At 39.8% G+C, this 20,494-nt stretch overlaps 1 protein-coding gene across 2 annotated transcripts in view; it reads left to right on the forward strand.

Moving 5' to 3' along the window:
• The window catches only part of RFX8 (regulatory factor X8), a 38,574-nt gene extending 18,722 nt beyond the window's left edge, over window positions 1-19,852 (forward strand). The window contains exons 9-15 of one of the 2 annotated variants that reach the window (XM_054087605.1): window positions 839-989; window positions 2,532-2,590; window positions 6,540-6,696; window positions 8,269-8,363; window positions 9,508-9,622; window positions 13,777-14,065; window positions 19,132-19,852. In XM_054087605.1, the coding sequence (XP_053943580.1) occupies window positions 839-989; window positions 2,532-2,590; window positions 6,540-6,696; window positions 8,269-8,363; window positions 9,508-9,622; window positions 13,777-14,033 (834 nt within the window). In that variant the 3' untranslated portion in view covers window positions 14,034-14,065; window positions 19,132-19,852. Of the gene's footprint in view, window positions 1-838; window positions 990-2,531; window positions 2,591-6,539; window positions 6,697-8,268; window positions 8,364-9,507; window positions 9,623-11,796; window positions 12,179-13,776; window positions 14,066-19,131 lie in introns of those variants that run through there. The other variant, XM_054088309.1, reaches the window with a different exon arrangement.
• Window positions 19,853-20,494: the final 642 nt, after the last annotated feature.

The raw sequence follows: 20,494 nt of genomic DNA on the forward strand, positions 1-20,494 counted from the left end.
TCTTTGGCTTCTTTTGGATTTTTGAAGAAGCCAGTGGAATTCGAGATAACTTCCATTTTGCTGCTATATATTCCTTTGAAAGTCCCCAGTATCAATGGAGTATGCTATTATAAATGTTGTCTGTGATCCTGGCACGAAGTTAGGCAACTGAAATTTCACATTTCTACATAACAGTTCTACAAATTACAAAAGTTATTTTTCCTTTGAGAACACTACTGCATTTCTCAATGACAATCCACATATAAATATGCAGTTTCCTGATAGAAATAATTTGGTACTTATTTACAGCAGGTCATTAGGTATTGCCTAGGAATTAATTGAGGAGACAGTGATCATTGTTAGGATCTTTTTCTTTCTGCTAATAAATGTAGAATCATGGAATCACATAATGGTTTATGTTGGAAGAGACCTTAAAGTTCCTCCAGTTTCAACTCCCTTGCCATGGGCAGGGACACCTTCCACTAGATCAGGTTGCTTATAGACTCATCCCACCTGGCCTTGAACTCCTCCCGGTATGGAAGGGGCATTTTTTATTTCTCTGGGCAACCTGTTCCAGTGCCTCACCACCCTCACAGTAAAAAAATCTTCTTAATGTTTAATCAAAATCTGTCCTCTTTCACCTTAAAACCATTACCCCTTGTCTTATCCCTGCACTTCCTGAACAGCCCCTCCTCAGCTTTCCTGTAGGCCCCCTTTAAGCTTAGCTATTGGCTTAACTGGAAGAAAAAAAAAAAAAAAAAGGCTTGTTTACAGTTAAGCTATCAATGCAATTTTATGTCGTGCTGCTATATATATTCATAGCACACCAATCATGTGGCTCTATGAATTCATATTCTAGGAAATTGAGAACATCCTATTTCATGATTTCCTGGAGGAAGTGTCCATACAACATGTGAAGTCAGTCACATTGTTCAGTGAAAACATTCAGGTTTGGCTGCTTAATGCTTTGGAAGAATTTCCATTACTGATCCAAACATCCAAATCTGAGGGTACGTAATAGAGTGAGTAGTAGAGAGATTTTCTTAAATAATATTTGTTTAAACTGCAGAAAAGATTGTGTTACAAGACCCCTACAAAAATGATTTTAAAAACTTCTTTAGCTGATATAACTTTAATAGTAATGAGGACTAGAGTTAGTTTGGGTACAGTTAAAAATAAATAGTCTCAGATAATGTCTGAGAATAAATTTTAGCCAAAGTTATTCCCAATTCATGGTAAATGAAAGTGCCCTTCAACCTTTTTTAAGATCTATCTCTTGCCATGATTGCTTTGGCTGTGTAGATGACTGAATAATATGCAGTCTGCCCTCTTCACTTTGCAAGCAGTTTTATGCAGATACATTTATTAATTATAGAATCATTAAGTTTGGAAAAGACCTCTAAGATCATCAAGTCCAACTGTCAGTCCAACACCAACATGTCTACTCAAGCACGTCCTGAAGTGCTACAGCTGTAGCACAGTTCAATATAAAGGGAAAAATAGCCAAAGTTCCATAGGAAAACTATGATTCTACCATAGTTAGAGTAGTATTTGAAAAAATCTGTACTATACAAAGTTGTGTGTACATATGCATGTTTGTAAATACGTATGTATGTACATACGTAAATTTATCAATGTTGCTGATGATTCTAGCCAAAACATGTTGCTTAGCTGTTCATTGAGTGAAAACCATCTATTCAGTAGTAAAGCAGAGCTTTTCTCTGTGTAGAGAAAAGGTTGCATTAACATTTATGTACTTGAGGAAGACTTGCAGATAGTCTTAGTTTTCATATTTCTTATATTTGAATACTTGACAGAGCAAACTTAGTAATGTGTTTTTAACGTGTGTCCATGGAATTATGTGTGATTAAGCAGCTGCAACCTCTTGTATATACATCCTGGTCTTTTTGGTTTGTACAAACTTCAGGGAAACAAATTTTCTATTGGAAACCATTGCCTGTCTACAAAAATTTCTAAGTTGCTCTATACTTTATTTTTCCATAATGAAGAATCAGGGGTTTTGGTTTTTTTTTTTTATTTGTTAAAAAGCACTTTCTTGGATCATGCTTGTCATAATTACAAGGCATTATAAACAAGAAAAAATAGAACCAAAGAAACCAACTCCTATTAACAGGGCTGCAGAATTATAGATACGTAAAGGTGGAAATGTAGAACTCTAACCAACATATAGAAGGTTTAGAATTAACATTGATTTCATTCATCTTAAACTATACTTGTAAAAGAATATTAGCCTTGATTGAGAAGTCTTTAACGTGAAAAAAATATTAGAAGCATTTTTCCTGTGTGTCACAGATTAACTGATTTGCAGTGAAAAAAGAGTGGTGACCTGGGCAGCTTCTGCTTGCAAGCTTAAAACTGTCAATGTCTCCAGCCGTCTTGCTGGCTCGGTGTCTCCACTGTGCCCTTCGACAGCCTGTTGCTCCCCTAGGAATCTACTTTTTAACTTTAAAGTTCTCTCTTCATTACTGGGTTTTAGACTGTAAAATATCAACTATGTGAAAAATCTGCCTCTTCTTTTTCTTCTTTAACAGAAGTTACACTGTTTATAAAAAGACTCAGGAGGAAGATTGACCTTTCTAGCATGGCCGAGGTACGTTCCAGAATCTGTGAAACAAAAAAAGCTGGGCATCTCATTCACTCAAGCAGTTTGGACTGTTTATGAGATATTCCATTGTAGGACAACAGCTGCATCACAGGTATTCTTACCTGTGTACTGACCATGGTTCCAATCATGCTCACCTTCCTAACCATTTCTCTCCACACTGTAAGTATATAGAGGAGGACTTTTCCTCACGATGGATTAACGAAAGCTTCTGAGATATGATCAGTGGTGCCCCATGGAGAGGAGAACATCACAGTAGCTGGGTCTAATGACAGGTTTCAGCACCTATGCCAGGCCATGTGAAAACCAGTCAGATAGTACATAGTCTAAAATTGGTTTTATGCTGCATGCTGGTCACTGTCTGTGATGAGTGCTAACAGCAGCCTGCACAAGGGAAATTGCTAATATGTCAGCTGCAGCAAAGCTGCACAGTTGGGGAGCAGACCATGAAGTCTGTAAGTGCACAAGACCCTCACCTTTTTAATGGATCCCAGGGATCAGCTGGCAAAATCTTCTCCATCCTCTGACTAGATAATATTGGAAGCAGCGCTGCAGGGAAACATCTTCTGAACTTTACTCCTCAGGGTCATCACTCAGATTGGCTTCTTGCCTTGGGAAGAAAGAGACAAAACTCTCTAACAATTAATATCTCTGCCTGCTCTTTGCTCTACACTATCATTCTTCTCAGCTACAGAGGTGCACTCAGGAGCTGCATTTTTAACCCTTTGAACACTGTAAAATAAATTATTTCATTCTTTACTGTGTTATTATCAGAAGCTGTATCCTTCCTGCAGAGTTCCCCCCACTGGTGTCCTTACAAAACCTTGGGTTTTGAGGTGATCCAGTCCACAACAGAAGAGATAGGTCACAAAAAGAAAAGAAAGCAACATGTAAAACACACACATCATTTACTTTGGAAAAAAGTTAAAAAAAATTTTAAAAAATGCACAAACATGCATAGGTGTGCCAACACAGGCAAAAAGTTGACTTTGTGAAGTGCTGAGCACAAGCACTACAGCAGCCATTGGAGATACTAAGCACTTAGAAAGCTTAACTTCATGTGCTTCTAAACAGAGCTTCTTATGCAATAAAGAATGTGATCTGGCAAGATCACAAGTGCTAACTATTCCTACTTATTTGCACTTTATTTGTGTGCTCAGACTTTACATTATTATCCTTCTTGTGCTCGAGCCATGATATCAAGGGACTGGTTGTAGGTTTTTGATTCTTCCCTGCCTGTTCCAACTGTGCAGAAAAACTGCTGAGAATCAGTATTGAGTTTACACCCTCAAGATTTAGTGCAAGAGAATTGCAGCCTTGTTGGGGGGAATTCTCTACTAGCAGCAGTCTTTGGCTGTCCTACAACCCCTTTATGCTGTTTAATCCACAAAAAGTGAGCTTTACAGACTAGAGGATCTGGGTCAGATCTACACTTACAGCTGAGAATATTCTGAGTATGGTTCTCCTTCATGCTAATGAGCTCTTGGCACTGTTGTCACAAGTAAATGATGTTTGCACCTTCTCTAGAGCCTCTTTAAAATGTAACAGAAGAGCAAAGGAGTTTCAGTGTACCTGGTGATTAGTCCCACTGGCAATTTAAAAACAATAGTTTCAATAAGTAGAATTACATAAGTCTTGTAAATGAGCGTGTCCATAGTATTTCAGCAGTCACATAACCTCTATAACAACTTTGGTTAGAGATTTTGCCAGAGTCATGGATACTGGGCTCCAGCAAAGCAGAGCAGGAAACATACCAGCTAAACTTTCTCCCGCAAATGTGTCCTCCTGTCCAATGCAAACCAGAAGATGGTTAGCTGAACACCACATGTGTTTAAAATTTTCAGCTTGTGAGAATCGTGCTATTGCTTCATGAGGAGGTAGATATCCCTCAAAAAGAACTGCTGAGTGTTTCAATCAGCCAGAACCAATCCTAGGCTTGTGTGTATTTCTATCCCACTTCTCCTGGTGGCCCTCATCAGGTGCTCATGTGAAGTATGTATGAGTAGAACAAGTGATACCTTACTCCTCCGTTGTACTGTCCTGGACTATATCCACATACTGGTATTTAATAGCTTGATATTGGCGTCCGCAACACCTAGGGTAGGGAGTTCCAGGGTTTGATTATATGTGGTGTGAAAAAAATACTTTGTTCTATTATCTTTAAAGTTTCTTCCTTTCTTCACACAATTATCCCTGCAAGCCCCCCTACTACACCCTCTCAGTTATTTCTATATGAAGCTGAAGTTTATCTCATCTTCTGACACAGGAATCACTTGATATTTCTAATAATCACTCTTGGTTTTCTCTGTCTAAATGTACCTTGATTTTCAACTACAGACTGATGGTCAAAGCAGGTGAGAGCGTTCCTAATAATAAATACTACAGAGGAGCTCTGCAGCTTCATCCTCTGAAGGATGTAACTGATCCTTGTAGAGTACCTTGCAATAATTTAACCACCTGATGACCAGGGTCAACATTCAAAAGAAAAAGTATCTCTCACAATGTGTAGATAAAGCAGACTGACATCTGCTACTATCTGGACATGCAGAAGCAATTAGAGCACTAAAAAGTGTGAATTCCCTCTGAGAAAGGAACATGAATATGATGCTTGTAGTTTCCTGGAGCTAATTCCTGCCTCTGGTAAGCTGTAGTTAAGTGTTGTCAGAGCTGGTTCTCAGTCATTTAGAACACTGCATTTAGTAAAGTGCAGTATCTAAAGGGACTAGTGTAAAATGCTGGGGCTTGGAGTCGGGTGTTAGCAGTGCACTGAAGGTACTGCCCCTGATGGTTTCCAGGGTCACTTGTTCTTGTTGGAAGCAGCAGTTCTTCTGTTTCTGGAAACTCCAAGCAAAATAAGAAAAAAAAGACTTTTTCTGTAATGTAGTTGTAGGGGCTTACTGAGTGACAATCAGAGTGCTTTTGGTATTTCAGTAAAGCTAGCAGAATGACAGAAAAGAAAAATTGCTAGACTGGGAATTATGTTTTTAAACAAGTGGGTGGCTGCATTCACTTCGCTTGTGAGGTTATGGTAAGGACCTTGTGAATGGGATTTGTTAAAATGTTTATGAATCCTGAAGTTTTCTGAATTTTACAAAAAATAGCTTTCCTTTGGGCGGCCAGATTGGACATGGAATATTCATGTAAAGCTCAAACTTCAACCAAAGATATAGGATCTTACTGATTTCCACATGGAAGTGAGAGACTAGATGAATGGATTAACAAATCCATTTTAAACAAATTTTAATGGATTTGTGTTTCATTTCTTTCACTTTTTTTTCATCATTTCATCAAGAATAAGAGGCAGTACTGTGTGATATTAGCAATTAATTAAGAAAAAGTGAAGAGATGAGGATCAAATGTTAGGCTGAAAATTATTCGCAATATCTTTGTGAGTTATACTTTTTGGGACAAACATGAAGCCAGATTCATTCACAGATGACTTGTAAGCAGATAAATGGGATAAAATCCCAACTAATTTTAGCTAATATATTTCTAATATTATTTTTATCTTCTCAGTGGTTTGGGCAACTTGAGAAAACTTGTCTTCCAATCTAACTGAAATATACTACGGATGGGTAGCACTGAGGGAAAGTCAGTCCTGACACACCATTTCATATTTTAAAGAAAATACCATTATTTGTTGTAACCACAATAACGTTAGGCAAAACCAATTGCTCAGGCAGTTGCCCAGATACTTCAAGAGTGTTAGCCATGTCTCCTACACCACAGACAACACCACAGACTGTCATTACGAATACCTCCCAGAAGAAAAAAATCTTGAAGACAACTTAAGATTGTCTTATATCCTTGGATTTTTTTTTTTCCTCCAGTTTGGAGACTGGCTCTATAAAGTCAAGTATTGAATAAAGGAAGCTTTTTGGGTGACTTAAAGGCTCAAGAATATGAAATGCATTAACTGTTTTCTTCTTATCTATAGACAATGAGAAAAATCCTTAACAGCAACAACAAAGTCACTGCTCTGAGATCAAACTTGCATGCTATCATCAATCAGGGACTTCTGGAGATGCCTGGAAACATCTTTGAAACTAATTGTAAAAATCCAGAGGAGCTGCAGATTGACATAGGAGTCAAATGTAATTTTCTTTTACTATATTTTGTTATCCATTTAAGCCCTTGCTTGCCATTGTTAGAGCTCCAGCATTTCCTCTTGTTTATTCATCGCATCTTCCCTAATGGGAATTATAGTCTTTCCATAACCTGACTGGAAAAGAGCCAATAGAATAAAGAATAGAGCATGTAATCTCCTTTTAGCTTTAAAAGTTAAGAATGAAAGGCTTTCTCTTAAAGCTTTCTATGGCAACCAAAGTGAGGTTTGTGTAACTAAACGATGTATCATCTAGAAGAAGGCTGACAAACAGGGATATTTACTTATTATCATTTTCTTTAACAAAAAGAAGCTTCAAAGAGTTGTATTTTGCATTTTTCTCTGTTATTAATCGAAGTACACAAAATTATTTATTGTGGCCAGATTTTAAAATATTGTATGCTGAACTGGACAAGGACTATTGGCCTTTCAGCCTCCATGTCCTTTCGCAGTACTGCAGCCTGTGCTGTGCTGTGAGCAATAAAATACACAGTTTATATGTAGCCATGACATAATGTGTTTACCAGCCTAATGAAAAAGGATTACAACATAGTGGCAAGTTAATTTTTAGATTAATGGGCAGACATTTAGATTATTAGCAAAAGATGGGCAAGATGGACTAGGCTGTGCACGGAACTGATAGGAGGAAACCTCAGTTCATTGTTGCTGGCCCATGACTAACTCACTTGCTGACAAGAGATGCACCACAGCCCTCCCATGACTGCTTTCAGTGAGTATAATAATTTGCCGCCTTCACAGAACCATCAGGAGAGACATTTAAATAATATTTATATACAGCTTAAAATAAAAAACTCTGTGTAGAATGCTGTTATTATCTTTTTTCATTATACTAAAGGTGATCTTACTCTTTCCAAAGTGGATTTATTGCATTCTCAAGTTTTGTTGCTTTTTCAAACTGTTTTTTATAATAGGCAAGGTTTCACAGACCCTACCCATATGCCCTCTTGAAGGAAGATGTCTCAGTTAGACAGTAAATTCTTCTTGAAGAAGGATGTCTCTGTTAGAGGAGTGTAAATTCAAAGAGGTGCCAGAATGGTGTACCTTTTGGCACTGGTAGGTCCCAATCTTTTGGGGGAACAGCTGCACTGCTATGTGGCAATATTATCTGTATTTCTGATGGTCTGCAGAATATTCTGCATTTTCTCTAATTGTTTTGCAACTGTTTTGTCCCCTTTGAAAGATAAACCAATATTTTTTTTTCTCCACCACATAAAATCTCAGACAAGTAAACTGGTATTGCATATAACCAAATCCCAGCTTTCATGCAGAAAGTGTTTATTCTTGCCACCTTTGCCGTGATGACCAGGTCAGTGCAGATATGGTGGAAATAGACGTAAATGTGAATTGTGACTGATTTCAAAGTGGAGTACTATTCCTCACTAAAGGAATAGTAAAATTACATTAAACAAAATGCTATAAACAGATGTCTTAATATATTTTAAGCTAATGATTAAAAAAAAAAAAAAGCTAAAACCTGCAGAAACAGATAAAAAAGAAAGCCAATCGCTTCAAGTAATGATCTTCCTTCTATATTTCATAGGTTTGAACGACTTACTGCCTTTGCTGGCACCTTACACAGATATTCGGGTTCTCCTGAGCTGCATGTCTTCAAATCTCCAGGCTTTTGTCATTAAGGTATAAAATTAATGTAATAATTTCAGAAAAAAGAAAGAGTGATCACATCTTTTATCATGCTACATGCTCACTGCCACTAGTCTGCAGGAGCTACATTGTACTTTAGCAACCTGACCAGACTGCAGATTTGCATAAATACAATTTATGCATGCTGCAGAAAAAGAGAGAATTAATTGGTATACAAATATTCCATTCGTGCAAACAGCTACAAGCACATTTCTGCACATATATCTAGTCATGCAGTTTCAGTATCTGCCCTCATTTCATAGACATGTTATAACAGTTCTCAATAAACCAAAATTCAGAAGAAAAATGTTAGTAAAAATGAAGAGAACACTTCATGATTTCCAAAATTGTTGGTTCACTAGACTATTGACTTTTAGCAGTTGGTAGGGGAGTGACAATTTCTATGACAACGACTCCAGCTCTTCTGAAAGATTAAAGGATGATCATCCTCACATATGCACCTGTCCACAGGTTACCAACTCTACCACTCCTGTTCCATCACTGATTCAGAATTAGTGGTAGCTTGATGGTACCACTGCATTCAGTTGGTTGCCAGACCAATTATCTTAGGTGTGACAGTGGTTAAAGAGTTTTTTTACCCTTTCTGAAGAAGCAAGGTAAACTATACTTCCTTAGCTTGATTATTTTCCTAATTTATTTTTTTTAATTTAGAACAGTACTTTGCAGTTCTGTGGTACCTTCATCTCATAGAACTCTCATCTACCTCGGGGGATGGTACAGAGGAGACAGAGCAGAGACTTTTCCTGGGCATTCACAGTTGTACAGCAAAAGGCAATAAACACAAGCTGCAGCAATGAAAATTCCAATGGACTAAAAGAAAAAAAAATACCATGAGGGTAGTTAAGCATGGGAAGAGGTTACTTGGAAAGGTCGTGGAATCTCCATCCTGAAGCTATTCAGAGCTTGGCTGGACAAGGCCTGAGCTAAGCTGGCCGTGCTTTAAGCAAGAGTCTGGATGTCCAAAAATTCCTTTCACTAAATTATTTTAGGATTCTAACAAAAAAAAGCCTGCTCGTTCTGCATTTTTATGCTGTTTGCATAGGGAAATACTTCACAACACGATAAGGAATTGTTGTGAACAACTTTATCACAAAGCATTTTCTTTCTCTACCTGCAGCCAAGCAGAAGTAAAGAGGAGTTCAGAAAACTGGCGTCAGATTTCCAGTTGAGATGGAACTTCCTACTGAGTGCAGTAAGCAAAGCTATGACTCTAAACTGTGGACACAGTTTTGGTAAGCAGGATCTTAGTGATTCTTACCTGATACACCTCTTTCTGACCTGAGGTGGCAGAAGCACCACATCATGTTAACGAACATAAATTCACACTACAGTCAACAGGGGAATCATTGCTTCCTACTCCTTTCCCTGCTTCAAGAAGCACCACTTGCCTGGTGATGCAGCTAGCCAGGCCAGGGAAATTAAACTACTAGTTCTCAACCAGATCAGTTCACTGATCCAAACTCTAGGGTGAGCAGAACGGAGGAAAGCGGGACCATGCAGCTGGAATGGTGGGAAGGGCAGGACTCCTTCTTTCTGCAGAAGCCATCATTTGTCTGGGGGGAAATGGAGAACAGCAGCCTGAAGTGTGAGCCTCTGCTCTCCCCCCTACAAGAGCTGCAGACCCAAGCAGCAGGATTTGATGGAGAGCTGGGGTCACTAATAGCCCAAACCATAAAAATTCCAGATCTCTCAAGTGATAGTTCCCGGTCCCTTGGGTTCTTCCTGTATAATACGGCCAGAGCAGAGCCACTGCAGTAACTACTTGCCAAAAAGGCTGTTGGTTCCTCTGACAATGGCTATATGCTCCTTCCTTTTCCATAGGCCTTACACTAACATAAGTGCTTGCCTGGCCAGAAGTAGGCCTGTTTAAAGTATTAAACTGACTGAAAACTAGTCATTCCTTTAGCTGGGTTAGTTTTCTCTCTGTTTTGGGGCTTTGCTCTGTCAAGCATCAAATCCATCCCACACGACCGAAGAAGCAAAGGGACTATGCAGTCACACTCATTTGAAGTGGCTTGAAGTGCTAAAACAACATCTTGAATCAGTTCAGTTTCTTCCATTTCTATATTGCATCAACCTTACATGCCTTTCTCTTCATCTGTGAAACATTTCGGAAGCATTCTCCCTATTATTCGTTCTGCAGAAATGCACTACTCCTGTGTATAGCATCTGAACCCAAACTGCATGAACAGCTTTTTAGATTTTCAAAGAAGCACCTTCATATTTTTCCCTCTTCTGTTGGATGGGGTTCCATACAAACAGCCGAAGAAAACCTCATTATCTTCTTTGAAATTCCCCTTCAAAACCATACTTTCATGCATTTCCCACAAAGACATAGCAAAGGGATACGTTAAGGCTGGTGCCTTTTGTATTCTTCAGTGTTCCCCCACTGATGTCAGTGTTTGTTCATGTACGAGTGCATGCCTTTTCAGCATCTAGCTGCTAATTTTTGCCTTATATTTAGACTGCAAACTCTCTGGAGCAGGATCAGAATTTTGTTCTGTGCCTGCAGGGAACATAGCACAGTAAGGTCTCTTGTCCATCAGCTGCTGCGCTACAGTAATAATAAAATAATCATTCCTTTCTGCCTCTCCAGAGGACATCTGCACAAAACCCTCCAATGTCAAACGCAATATTTTGAGCAATAAGGAAACTGGGAATTAATTTCAAGAACAGCACTGGAAGCATAATGTTTATTGAAATTTCCCACAATGATGAAATCCTCTTCCCTCTTTCCACCACAAGAAGAGCTTAATGAATTGCCTCCCTGTTCTGCAGTTGTCAGCGGTTGGGGACACAACTGATAGAGAGGATCCCCAACTCTGCTGGACCATCCTTAAACTAATTGCAAATTATATTTTTGTCCCGCTTACGACAGTCTTCCTACTATACTTCAGTAACACTCAAATTGAACTTATTCTCACATATGAGAGAGATGTGGATGGGATGCTCCAATTAGTTTGGTCATTTTTATCTTCTTTCTTAATATCCTTGGTTCTTTACGATGTTGGTTTAGGTGATCTAACAATGTCCCTCCTTTCCCATGTTTCTATTTTGGTAGGATGTCGATTTTTAGTGGACAAGACTGAAACAGTTATGTTAACAAGTCATTTGGTGAGAAGGTTCATCGTTTTTCAGAAATTTCTTAAATCTCAGCATTTCTTACTGGAATGGAGAGCAGCCTGCAAGTCAGAATACGTAGCATCCATACACAATTACTTATGGAAATATCTGAGTATCTTGTCAATGCAGTCTGCTGCTCCTGAAAATAATCCACGTACTAGTAAACCAATCCAAACTTACTTCTGTCTGGGGCTCATGCCTTGGAGCTTGGCACATCTGGCACACGCAATATGCTGGCATACTCATACTGCTGAATTTAGGATCAACTTTTACCCTTTTCCAGCCCAGCCTCTACATGGGTGGTGCCGAAGTGTGATCAGAGGAACCGTGCAGCTAGTCTTCTGTAAGGCAGCAAGCAGCAAGAATGCTCCATCAGTGAGGGCTAATGGATCCTCTACAGCTCTTTCAGCTCCACCTTCCCTCCAGCAAATGTGCCTCTATATACCTCCGTCATAGAGCCTCACTTCAGCTTGTAGATCTCCATTTCCTTAATGGTCTCCCTTCCAAGGCATTCATGGATTTATTGTTGAGCCACACTGCCTGGACAGTGACCTGTATATACACCTACCTCTGCCACAGAATTTCACATCTACAAAATGCTTCCAGGATCCTAATAGCTAAGATAGCTCTCTTTTTTTTTTTGTCATTGTGTGACTCTAGAAAGGAAAAAAGGTCCCTATAACTGCCTAACAATTCCCAGTATGACCTCCTTTCAAAAAGGAGATGCTTGCAGACTTCTATCCAAACAGCTTCAGGTTCATCAGGATTGCTACAGCTCCCTCTCCTCTGACTTATACAACGTTCATCTCTGTCTTGGGTCTACACAGATGATTCACCGGGTAACATTGATTCCTCTGGGAAAAAAAAAGAATCTGGGACTAGTTTTCAGCAAAAACTACCTAACACATAAACTAAAAAATGAGTTTTTATGACTTTTTGTGACTGTTTGTGACTACCAGTTTATACACTGCTCTTCTGTAAGCAAGGTGCTTCAGCCTACTCCCTCTTCAAAACTGTGTTCCTCTCTATTTGTATCGTTTCAAGGGAGAACTGGAGTGGTAGATTTTGTTTCTTCTGTAATGTACTGAAAACAGCAGTGCTGTAAAACTGTTAGAAATGATCATGGCCTACTGTTGTCAGATCTGTATAGTTTGAACTCCAAGTATAAAGGTTCTTTTCCTTGTCACATAGCTAAACAAGTATTTTCACTTACTTTGCTATCATTTAAAGGTATGTGAAAGGTCAAATAACACAAGCAGCAGCTTCTCAGACACATATAATACTAAAAGAGACTATTTTTCAATTGTAAAGCTCTGTCAGCCTTGCCAGTTCATACAAATTGTGCTATCTCCTTGTTGATATCCCTGTAAACATGTTTGTGGGTTATGACTTACTTGATGACTCCCTATGCAGATTTATGGCTCAGAAGATGACCTGCTCTTTACTGCAAGGGCTTTCAAAGACATTATATTCATAAGCCTCAGTGTGTCTTTCTCTTGCCTTGAAGTTCTTAATGCCTCTAGCTGCAAGACAGGCCATTTAATGTCATAGATACAGGGCACACAGACATCCGTAGGAGGGTTTGCTTGGGAAGAGGATGATTTAACTGTCCAAGGCAAGAATGAGGATGATACGTAGTTGTTGATAAACCTTGTAGCAGCGGCGAATATAGGGGAAGAAATTGAATAAGAAAGCAAATAAACACAAGTACATCTTCCTCTCTAGCTGAAGTAAGGGGAAAAGGCTTTTGCTTGTTTAAAATACAGGGCTACAGGAAAGAGGGGGGTAGCTCTTTTTCAGGGATTGCAGTGATAGGAAAAGGGGTAACAGTTTTAAGCTGAAAGAGGGGAGATTTAGATTAGGTATTAGGAAGAAATATTTTACTCTGAAGGTGATGAGGCACTGGCACAGGTTGCCCAGGGAAGTTGTGACTGCCCCATCCCTGGAGGTGTTCAAGGCCAAGTTGGATGGGGCTTTGAGCAACCTGATGGATGGTGTCACTGTCCATGACAGGCGGATTCGAACTAGATGACCTTCAAGGTCCCTTCCTACCAAACCATCCATGATTCTGTGAAAATCTGCAGTCAGTTCCTATTTTGCTGTGATGGTTGGAACTACATATTTTTGTAAGTACTATTTGGCAAGTGCTAGACTGCTACTTTATCTAACCCATTACTACAATGAAGCCTGTCAGAAAAACAACACACCAAGATAAACAAATGAAGAGGTTGTTAAAATAATTTTTGTTTTTCTTTAAACCTAGGACACTGGCATTTGTTTAATTTGCTACTCATGGATTATGTGGCTCACATTTTCCTGTCCTATACAGAGGAGGAAGATGAAAATTTCTGTTTTGCAATGCAAAATGAGCCTCCTGTTCTTTGGCTTTACGGGCCCAGCAATACCTACAGCTATTTTGCAGAGGAGCAACATCAAGCCGACTCTCCACGAACAGCTTTCACAGCTGTGACACTGAGCCAGAATAACTTTGGATTAACCAACACCTTTCCAGAGTTTTGAAGTGTTCGGTGGACACGGCCATGGGCAGCAAGGTGAAATAAGACTTCGTAAATTTAAGAGGTTATAAATTGGGAGGGGTGTGGATTTTTTGGGGAAGGGTTTATGTGTGTAAAGTGGAACTAATGGAATCTAGGTTTGCATAGAATTGTGTTCAAAGTCACCTAAACCTCAAGCCACAAACCCCACGCCACATCCCCCACTTTCCCCACGACCCTGTCAAGGGATCATGATCTCCACACCACTCACCTCACCATCACTGCAGTTCCTTAGGTTTCCCACAGACTCCTTTAGATTTCTTAAGTGTTGTCTGAGGAAGATCTGATCTGGTGGGTTGGGAGCAGCTCGTGGGCTAGCTGTCCAAACAGGCCGCAACTATTTATTGATAGGAAGAGAGAGCATATGGCTTGATTTTTCCTCACTGTTGGAAGTAGAGTGAGGAAAAATCCTCTTCCCAGCCATTAGTTTTATCAAAACATGCAGAAGTATGAAATCCTTGAGACCTTTCTGTTCCTCAAGACTTTCTTGCAACCAGTTCACTTGTTCAAACTGACTAACATTAAGGGATGACATACAGGTAGAAAGCAAGATAGACTATAAATCTTCCTAGCATACAAAGCTAAACATACAAAGCTAAACATACAAAGCTAAACATAAGGTCATATAGAAACCTGGATCAAGCCTCTGTGTTTAATACAAGTGATGAATTGGGCCTTCACCTCTTTTCAGATTTCTCTTTCATGCAATAACAGCACTTGTCTTAAATCTCAGAGAACATTATGTTTTCCAGAAAACAGGGCTGGACAAATGTTAACGGGTACCAAGACTTGCAAAGAAAATTACATTTTGAGAGCTATTCTGCTCTAGTTATTTTACTCCCAAGGTGTGTTCAGCTTCCATAAACTAGGACCAGAACTGAAAATGGACTGTTTTAAGAATATCTTTATTGGTTACAAAGACACTTGGTGGACCCCTGTTTTTAAGTATAAAATAAGTGTTGTGGTTTTGAGCCCCCACTGGTAACAAAGAGCCATGTAGTTGTTTGCTTACCCCTCCCTCTTCCGGGGAGGGGAGTCAAAGGAAACAAGGGTACAACTCATGGGTTGGGGTATGGACAGGGACAGATCACTCACTAATTACTTCAATTAGTAAAACAGATTCAACTTGGGGAAAAAAAATCAATCTAATTTATTACCAACCAAACTAGAGAAAGATACTGAGAACCAAAACTAAATCCCAAAAGGAACACCTTCCTGCCACCTTTCTCTTCCTCCTGGGCTTAAACTGCTACTCCCAATGTTCTCTACCTCCTCCCCTGGGCAGCACAGGGAGGACAGATTATGGAGGTTGCAGTCAGTTCTTCACACCTTGTTTATGCTGCTCCTTCCTCACCAGATGGAGGACTCCTAACACTCTTCCTCTGCTCTAGTGTGATGTCCCTCCCATGGTCTCTAGTCCTCTGCAACCAGTTCCAGCATAGGTTTCCACAGGGCTACAACCTCCTTCAGATGCCTCCACCTGCTCCAGCATGAAGTCCTACAGGGGCTGCAGGTGGATATCCACTGAGATTCTTCATGGTTGAACCCATTCCTGTTCAACCTCAGTCTCCTCCACGGGCTGCAAGGGAATCTGTGCTGGTCCTCCTGGAGCACCTCCTCCCCCGCCTTCTTCACTGACCTTGGTGTTCCCTATTGTGCTGTCTCTCTCACATCTGCAGTCTGGATAGTTGTTTCTCTTGCATCTGGTTTCTCTTGCACCCATGGCAGTTCTGTTTCTTCCACATCTCACTTCTCTCTTTCCTCCGCTGCAGCAGACCAGGCTGGCATGACCCTGGCAGACTAGCCACAGGTGGGTAGTGGGGGAGGCCTTGCACCTCCTCCTCTCTCTACTGCTGCTGCTCCCCTTACCGTTTCCCTCAACCCCCCCTTTAAATATGTTACCATAGAGGTGTTGCCACCATCATCAACTGGCTTGGCCTTGGCCAGAGGGGGATCTGCCCTAAAAGCTTCTGGCAGCCTTCAGCAGAAGCCGCCCCTGTAGCCCCTCCATGCTACCCAACCATCTTGCCACACAACCCCAACACAATATGATAAAACTAGCTGGGCAGTAAAAATTGGAGGGGAGAAAGAAGGCACAAAGGGGACAAACCAAGAATGGTTTGTACACATGATGTGCAAATCCAGAGTGCAAAATCCGAACTGAGCTGGGGTGCAGGCTACAAGTAAGGAATCTCTAAACCACTGATGGTCAGAAATTAGGAGATAAACCAGTAGAACTCTTAGAATGATTGAATCATTTAGGTTGGAAAAGACCTTTAATATCATCAAGTCCAATGGTAAACAAAGCACTGCCAAGTTCACCACTAAGCCATTTCTCTCAGCACTACATTTACATCTTTTAAATACCTCCAGGGATGGTGACTCAACCACTTCCCTGGGCAGACTGTTCCGCTGCTTGACAAGCCTTTCAGTGAAGAAATTTTTCCTAATTTGCAATGTAAACCACCCATGGTGCAACTTGAGGCCTTTTCTTCTTGTCCTGCTTCCTATGCTCTTCCATTTTGCTGCCCATATGGGCTTTTTAGTGGCCCACTATGCCCACTGCAGTGTTCTCATGCAGATGTCAGCAGACAAGAGTTTGACCCAGGTTTTGTCTGTGTAAGAGATATGCCTATATTTATGTGTATCGATTTTGCATATTTTGTACATGATCTCAAGCACAGAGCAAGGCTGAGTGAGGGATGGTGGGTGTCAGAGTAAGAGAGGATGTGTATAAAATGTGAAATGGGGAGCAGGACAACTTGAAAGGAGGTATGGATGAGGGAAGGAGACAGTGAAGGATTGAAAGAGTGTAGAAAGAGCTTGGAGATGAAAGATTCCAACAGCTGATGCCTTCTACCAGTCCACATGAAAGATGCTGCTAACACTGGGATGAAAAAAAGGTTCTAGTCAGCTCCTGCTGATGCTGTGGTTCAAGTGTTTGCAGTTTGTAAGGGAGCAGAAAATCCTGAACCTGGGGCTCAGAAGACTTTCAAGCACTGTGACAGAGTGAATGAGTGCTTCTGCCTACTTGTGTCCTTTAAATGGGCGGTAGCTCCCAGCTCAACCATTGCAGCCTCCTTCTCTGGGTGTCTATACTAATTCACAGGCTACTGAAAAACACAGCTGCCTAAAGCATCTCCATCACCCATCACTTTGTTCATATCATCATCTCTGTACTGCCTCTGAATAGATTCCCATTGCATGAAGCTTTGCATTCTGCTGCTTTTGATCACCAAAAATCATCATAATCATGCTCCCAAGCATCTGTCCCTGCTACTGACTAATCCCTCTTCAGCCACAACTCGTTCTACCGGGTATCTAAACCCTCAGCAGTCTTAGCAGCATCCATCAGCTACGCTGTGGTTTCTTGGAAGATATTTAAGCTGCCTGACACATTGTTCTCTGCATTATGGGTATATTTCATAATTTTTCCTTTAACTCCTTTACCTCATGCAGCCTCTGCAGCTCTCTGCAACCCAGTGTGTTTCGTCAGCTCCCTTCCTCCACTCTGTCCTCTGCCAAGAACACCAGCCTTCGCATCTTTTTCATCTTGCCCCCATAAGGCATTTCCTATGCCTTCTTCACAGCCTGTTATGTTTGGGGAAAAAAAATCTGTTCATCGCACCTCCACCCTCATCTCATTGAAATTAGTGCTAAAAACTCCATTCTGCTGTGAAACCCTCTAAAAACAAGAAGGAGGACTGGTAACAGAAATCAGAAAAGAATCTCCCAGCCCTGCCCTGATATCAGCAGCATCCACACACGTCTGTGACTTAGCAGATCTCTTCATGATCTTTCAGTTGTCACCTTCATTCTTCCTTTTCTGCGCCCATCTGTTTTTCATCCTCCATTCCTAGCTCATGCTGAATATAAATTATGCTTCTCAGTAGAGAGAACATATTTTTCCATTGATTCTCAACAGCACATTTCTGAACCTTTTTTTTCTCTTAATTTGAAGCATGAAACTAATTATTAATAATCTTGAAAACAGAATAAATTCCAAGTTAGCGACATCTCCCAAGGAATACATTATTTTTATATGAAAAAGTGTAGAGGGTGGGGAGTGAGACAATACAGGATTTAAACATACTGGCAGATGAAGTGCTATATAGCCAAACGCATGTAATATGAATTAAGAATTGTTGAAACTGGTGGAAGATGCTCCAAGTGAGTCATGATGTATAAAAGTGCAGCTCAGAGAGCAGTAGCCCCATCTTTATTCCTTATCAGAGAGCTTGCAGTCGCTTTCTCTCAGCACGAATAGTACTTTTTCATCTAGAAAATCCAATTCTGGGCTTCCTCTCTTTGTTCACTTGTTACCAAATTAAAATCCTATTAAGCTGCACACCTGCAGTGGGTTTATCTGCAGAGCACCATGCTGTAGCTTTTAATCCAATTCCACACCTCTGTAACACACAATATACCGCAAATCAGGGCACGGAAAGGCTGAGGTTATGCTGTTCATGGCTCTGTCGGCAGAGAGCAAATCAAACACTTTGATTTGCTAGAAAGGAAGTAAAAAAATAAGGACATAGTTAACTACTTCATTCAATGCACAATAAATGTTCATCTGAGTGATCTATATAATCTAGGACACAGAGATCAAGTGAAATCGTTAACTGAAATTACCAAAAAATGAGAGTAAAATCTTGACGCCATCTTAAATTCAGGGGCAAAACTTCTGCTGATTTTAAGAAAGTCAGAATTTCAGCATCAAGAACCAGTCCCCATCGGGAGTGGAGACAGGGAGGAAAGCGGTGGGTACAGGCTGAGAGTATATTTTTTGGAAAGCAATAGAAGGGCTTACAGCAGGCGTATAAAGTGTGGATGATGTATTAAAAAGAGGATATGGCCTTCTATCAGACCTTTGCCACACTATGAGGAAACTCAAGATGTAACTCCTCTTGTTGGGTTAATTGATGTAAAATTAAGTTGCGTATCTGCAAAATACCTCAGCTTCAGCAGGAAAGGAGAATACTTTTTTTTATTCCATGAAAGAGACACAATGATTTTCAGTCCCTACAGTCAAAACATTGTCATGTTTCTTTTCTGATTTTCAGCTCATCCAGGTCGATAACAGAAGAGAATTACTTAAACCTTTACCAAGTTGGATCTTCCAGTTAAAAGGGAAGGACTTCTTACTCAAAAAGACAGACAGACATTTTATTTCTGTTTCTGATGAACAGAAAATCTTCAGAGAAAACCAGCCTGATTTGAAAATTCCTTATGTTACACTACTCCGACTTTTTGACATAATTTTAAGAAAAACTGTTTTTATTCTCTTAAATTTATCACCTTTTTCTGGAAGTACTAAATGTGGAGCCGTGCTAGCCACACTATTATTTTAAGCTGTCATATGATTCGTTTATTTGAATTTACATGAATAAAACTTCAGAAGACAAAGGTGCAACATTTGTGGCTTTTTTTAAATATATTTCTTGTATTTTTTTGCCACCAGTAAAACTGAAGGCCTATCTGAAGTAATTGTAATAAATTTATCTGGAAGATACAGAATAGATGAATCACTTTATGTCAATGCTGCTTTATGTCTACAGCACAGTATTTAATATTTATATTTATTGCATATAGAACTCGACAGTAATTCTTATCTTTTGAAAAATTCTTGCTTTGTTTCCCATTTCTACAGGGTAAAAGAGTATAACCTTTAATTGTATTAGCCAAAATACAATAGGTTGTATGCAATGTTATTGATTTATCTATGTCAGCCCAGGTTGTTTAAACTCTTTCTATAAGCAAAATACAAGCAAAGACTCTATAAAGAGAAACCCTGGAATAAATTTGTATTAAATAGTAAATGCAGAGTATGAAGTTTGTCTCTCACATGCACGAGACCTCATGAAGAAATTCCCTGAAACACCAGGAAACTAGTTTTTTTCAATATTTGTAAAGAGTTTGTCTGTAGGGACTTGACTGGGCCTGGTTGTTACTTCAAGAAGGGACAACTTCTTCATTATTTTATGAAGGGATATTTCCAGAAGCAGAGAAGAGCAGTCACCAGGAGTTGAACAAGTCTTCGCTCATTTCAGTTTTGCAAATCTACATTTATTTTCCACTTGCAACTACATTTTTCTATCTCAGCTCAAGCAATGAAGTAGGAATCAATATTCAAAAGGGTTGTGTTTTAATAGATACAGACAGAGGCATGTGCTAAAGGCAAAGCTAGTCATGTATTCCATTTTGCAGATAAGATTAAGTTTGGTGGTGAAATGACATACTCTGGAGAAGTATCTTCACAGTCTGAAAAATTCATTTGGGCCTTAAGGCTTGTTATAAGCATTTTCACCATTCCTTCAGTTTTTTTACAGTGAAGCTAAAAAGCACAACAGAGGGTCTATGAAAAATATAAACTAAAAATACTCGGTCCTTCAGCCCACTTTTATAAATAGAAGTTTATATTCTAGA

Source organism: Cuculus canorus, chromosome 1 (assembly GCF_017976375.1).
Source record: "Cuculus canorus isolate bCucCan1 chromosome 1, bCucCan1.pri, whole genome shotgun sequence".
NCBI lineage: Eukaryota > Metazoa > Chordata > Aves > Cuculiformes > Cuculidae > Cuculus > Cuculus canorus.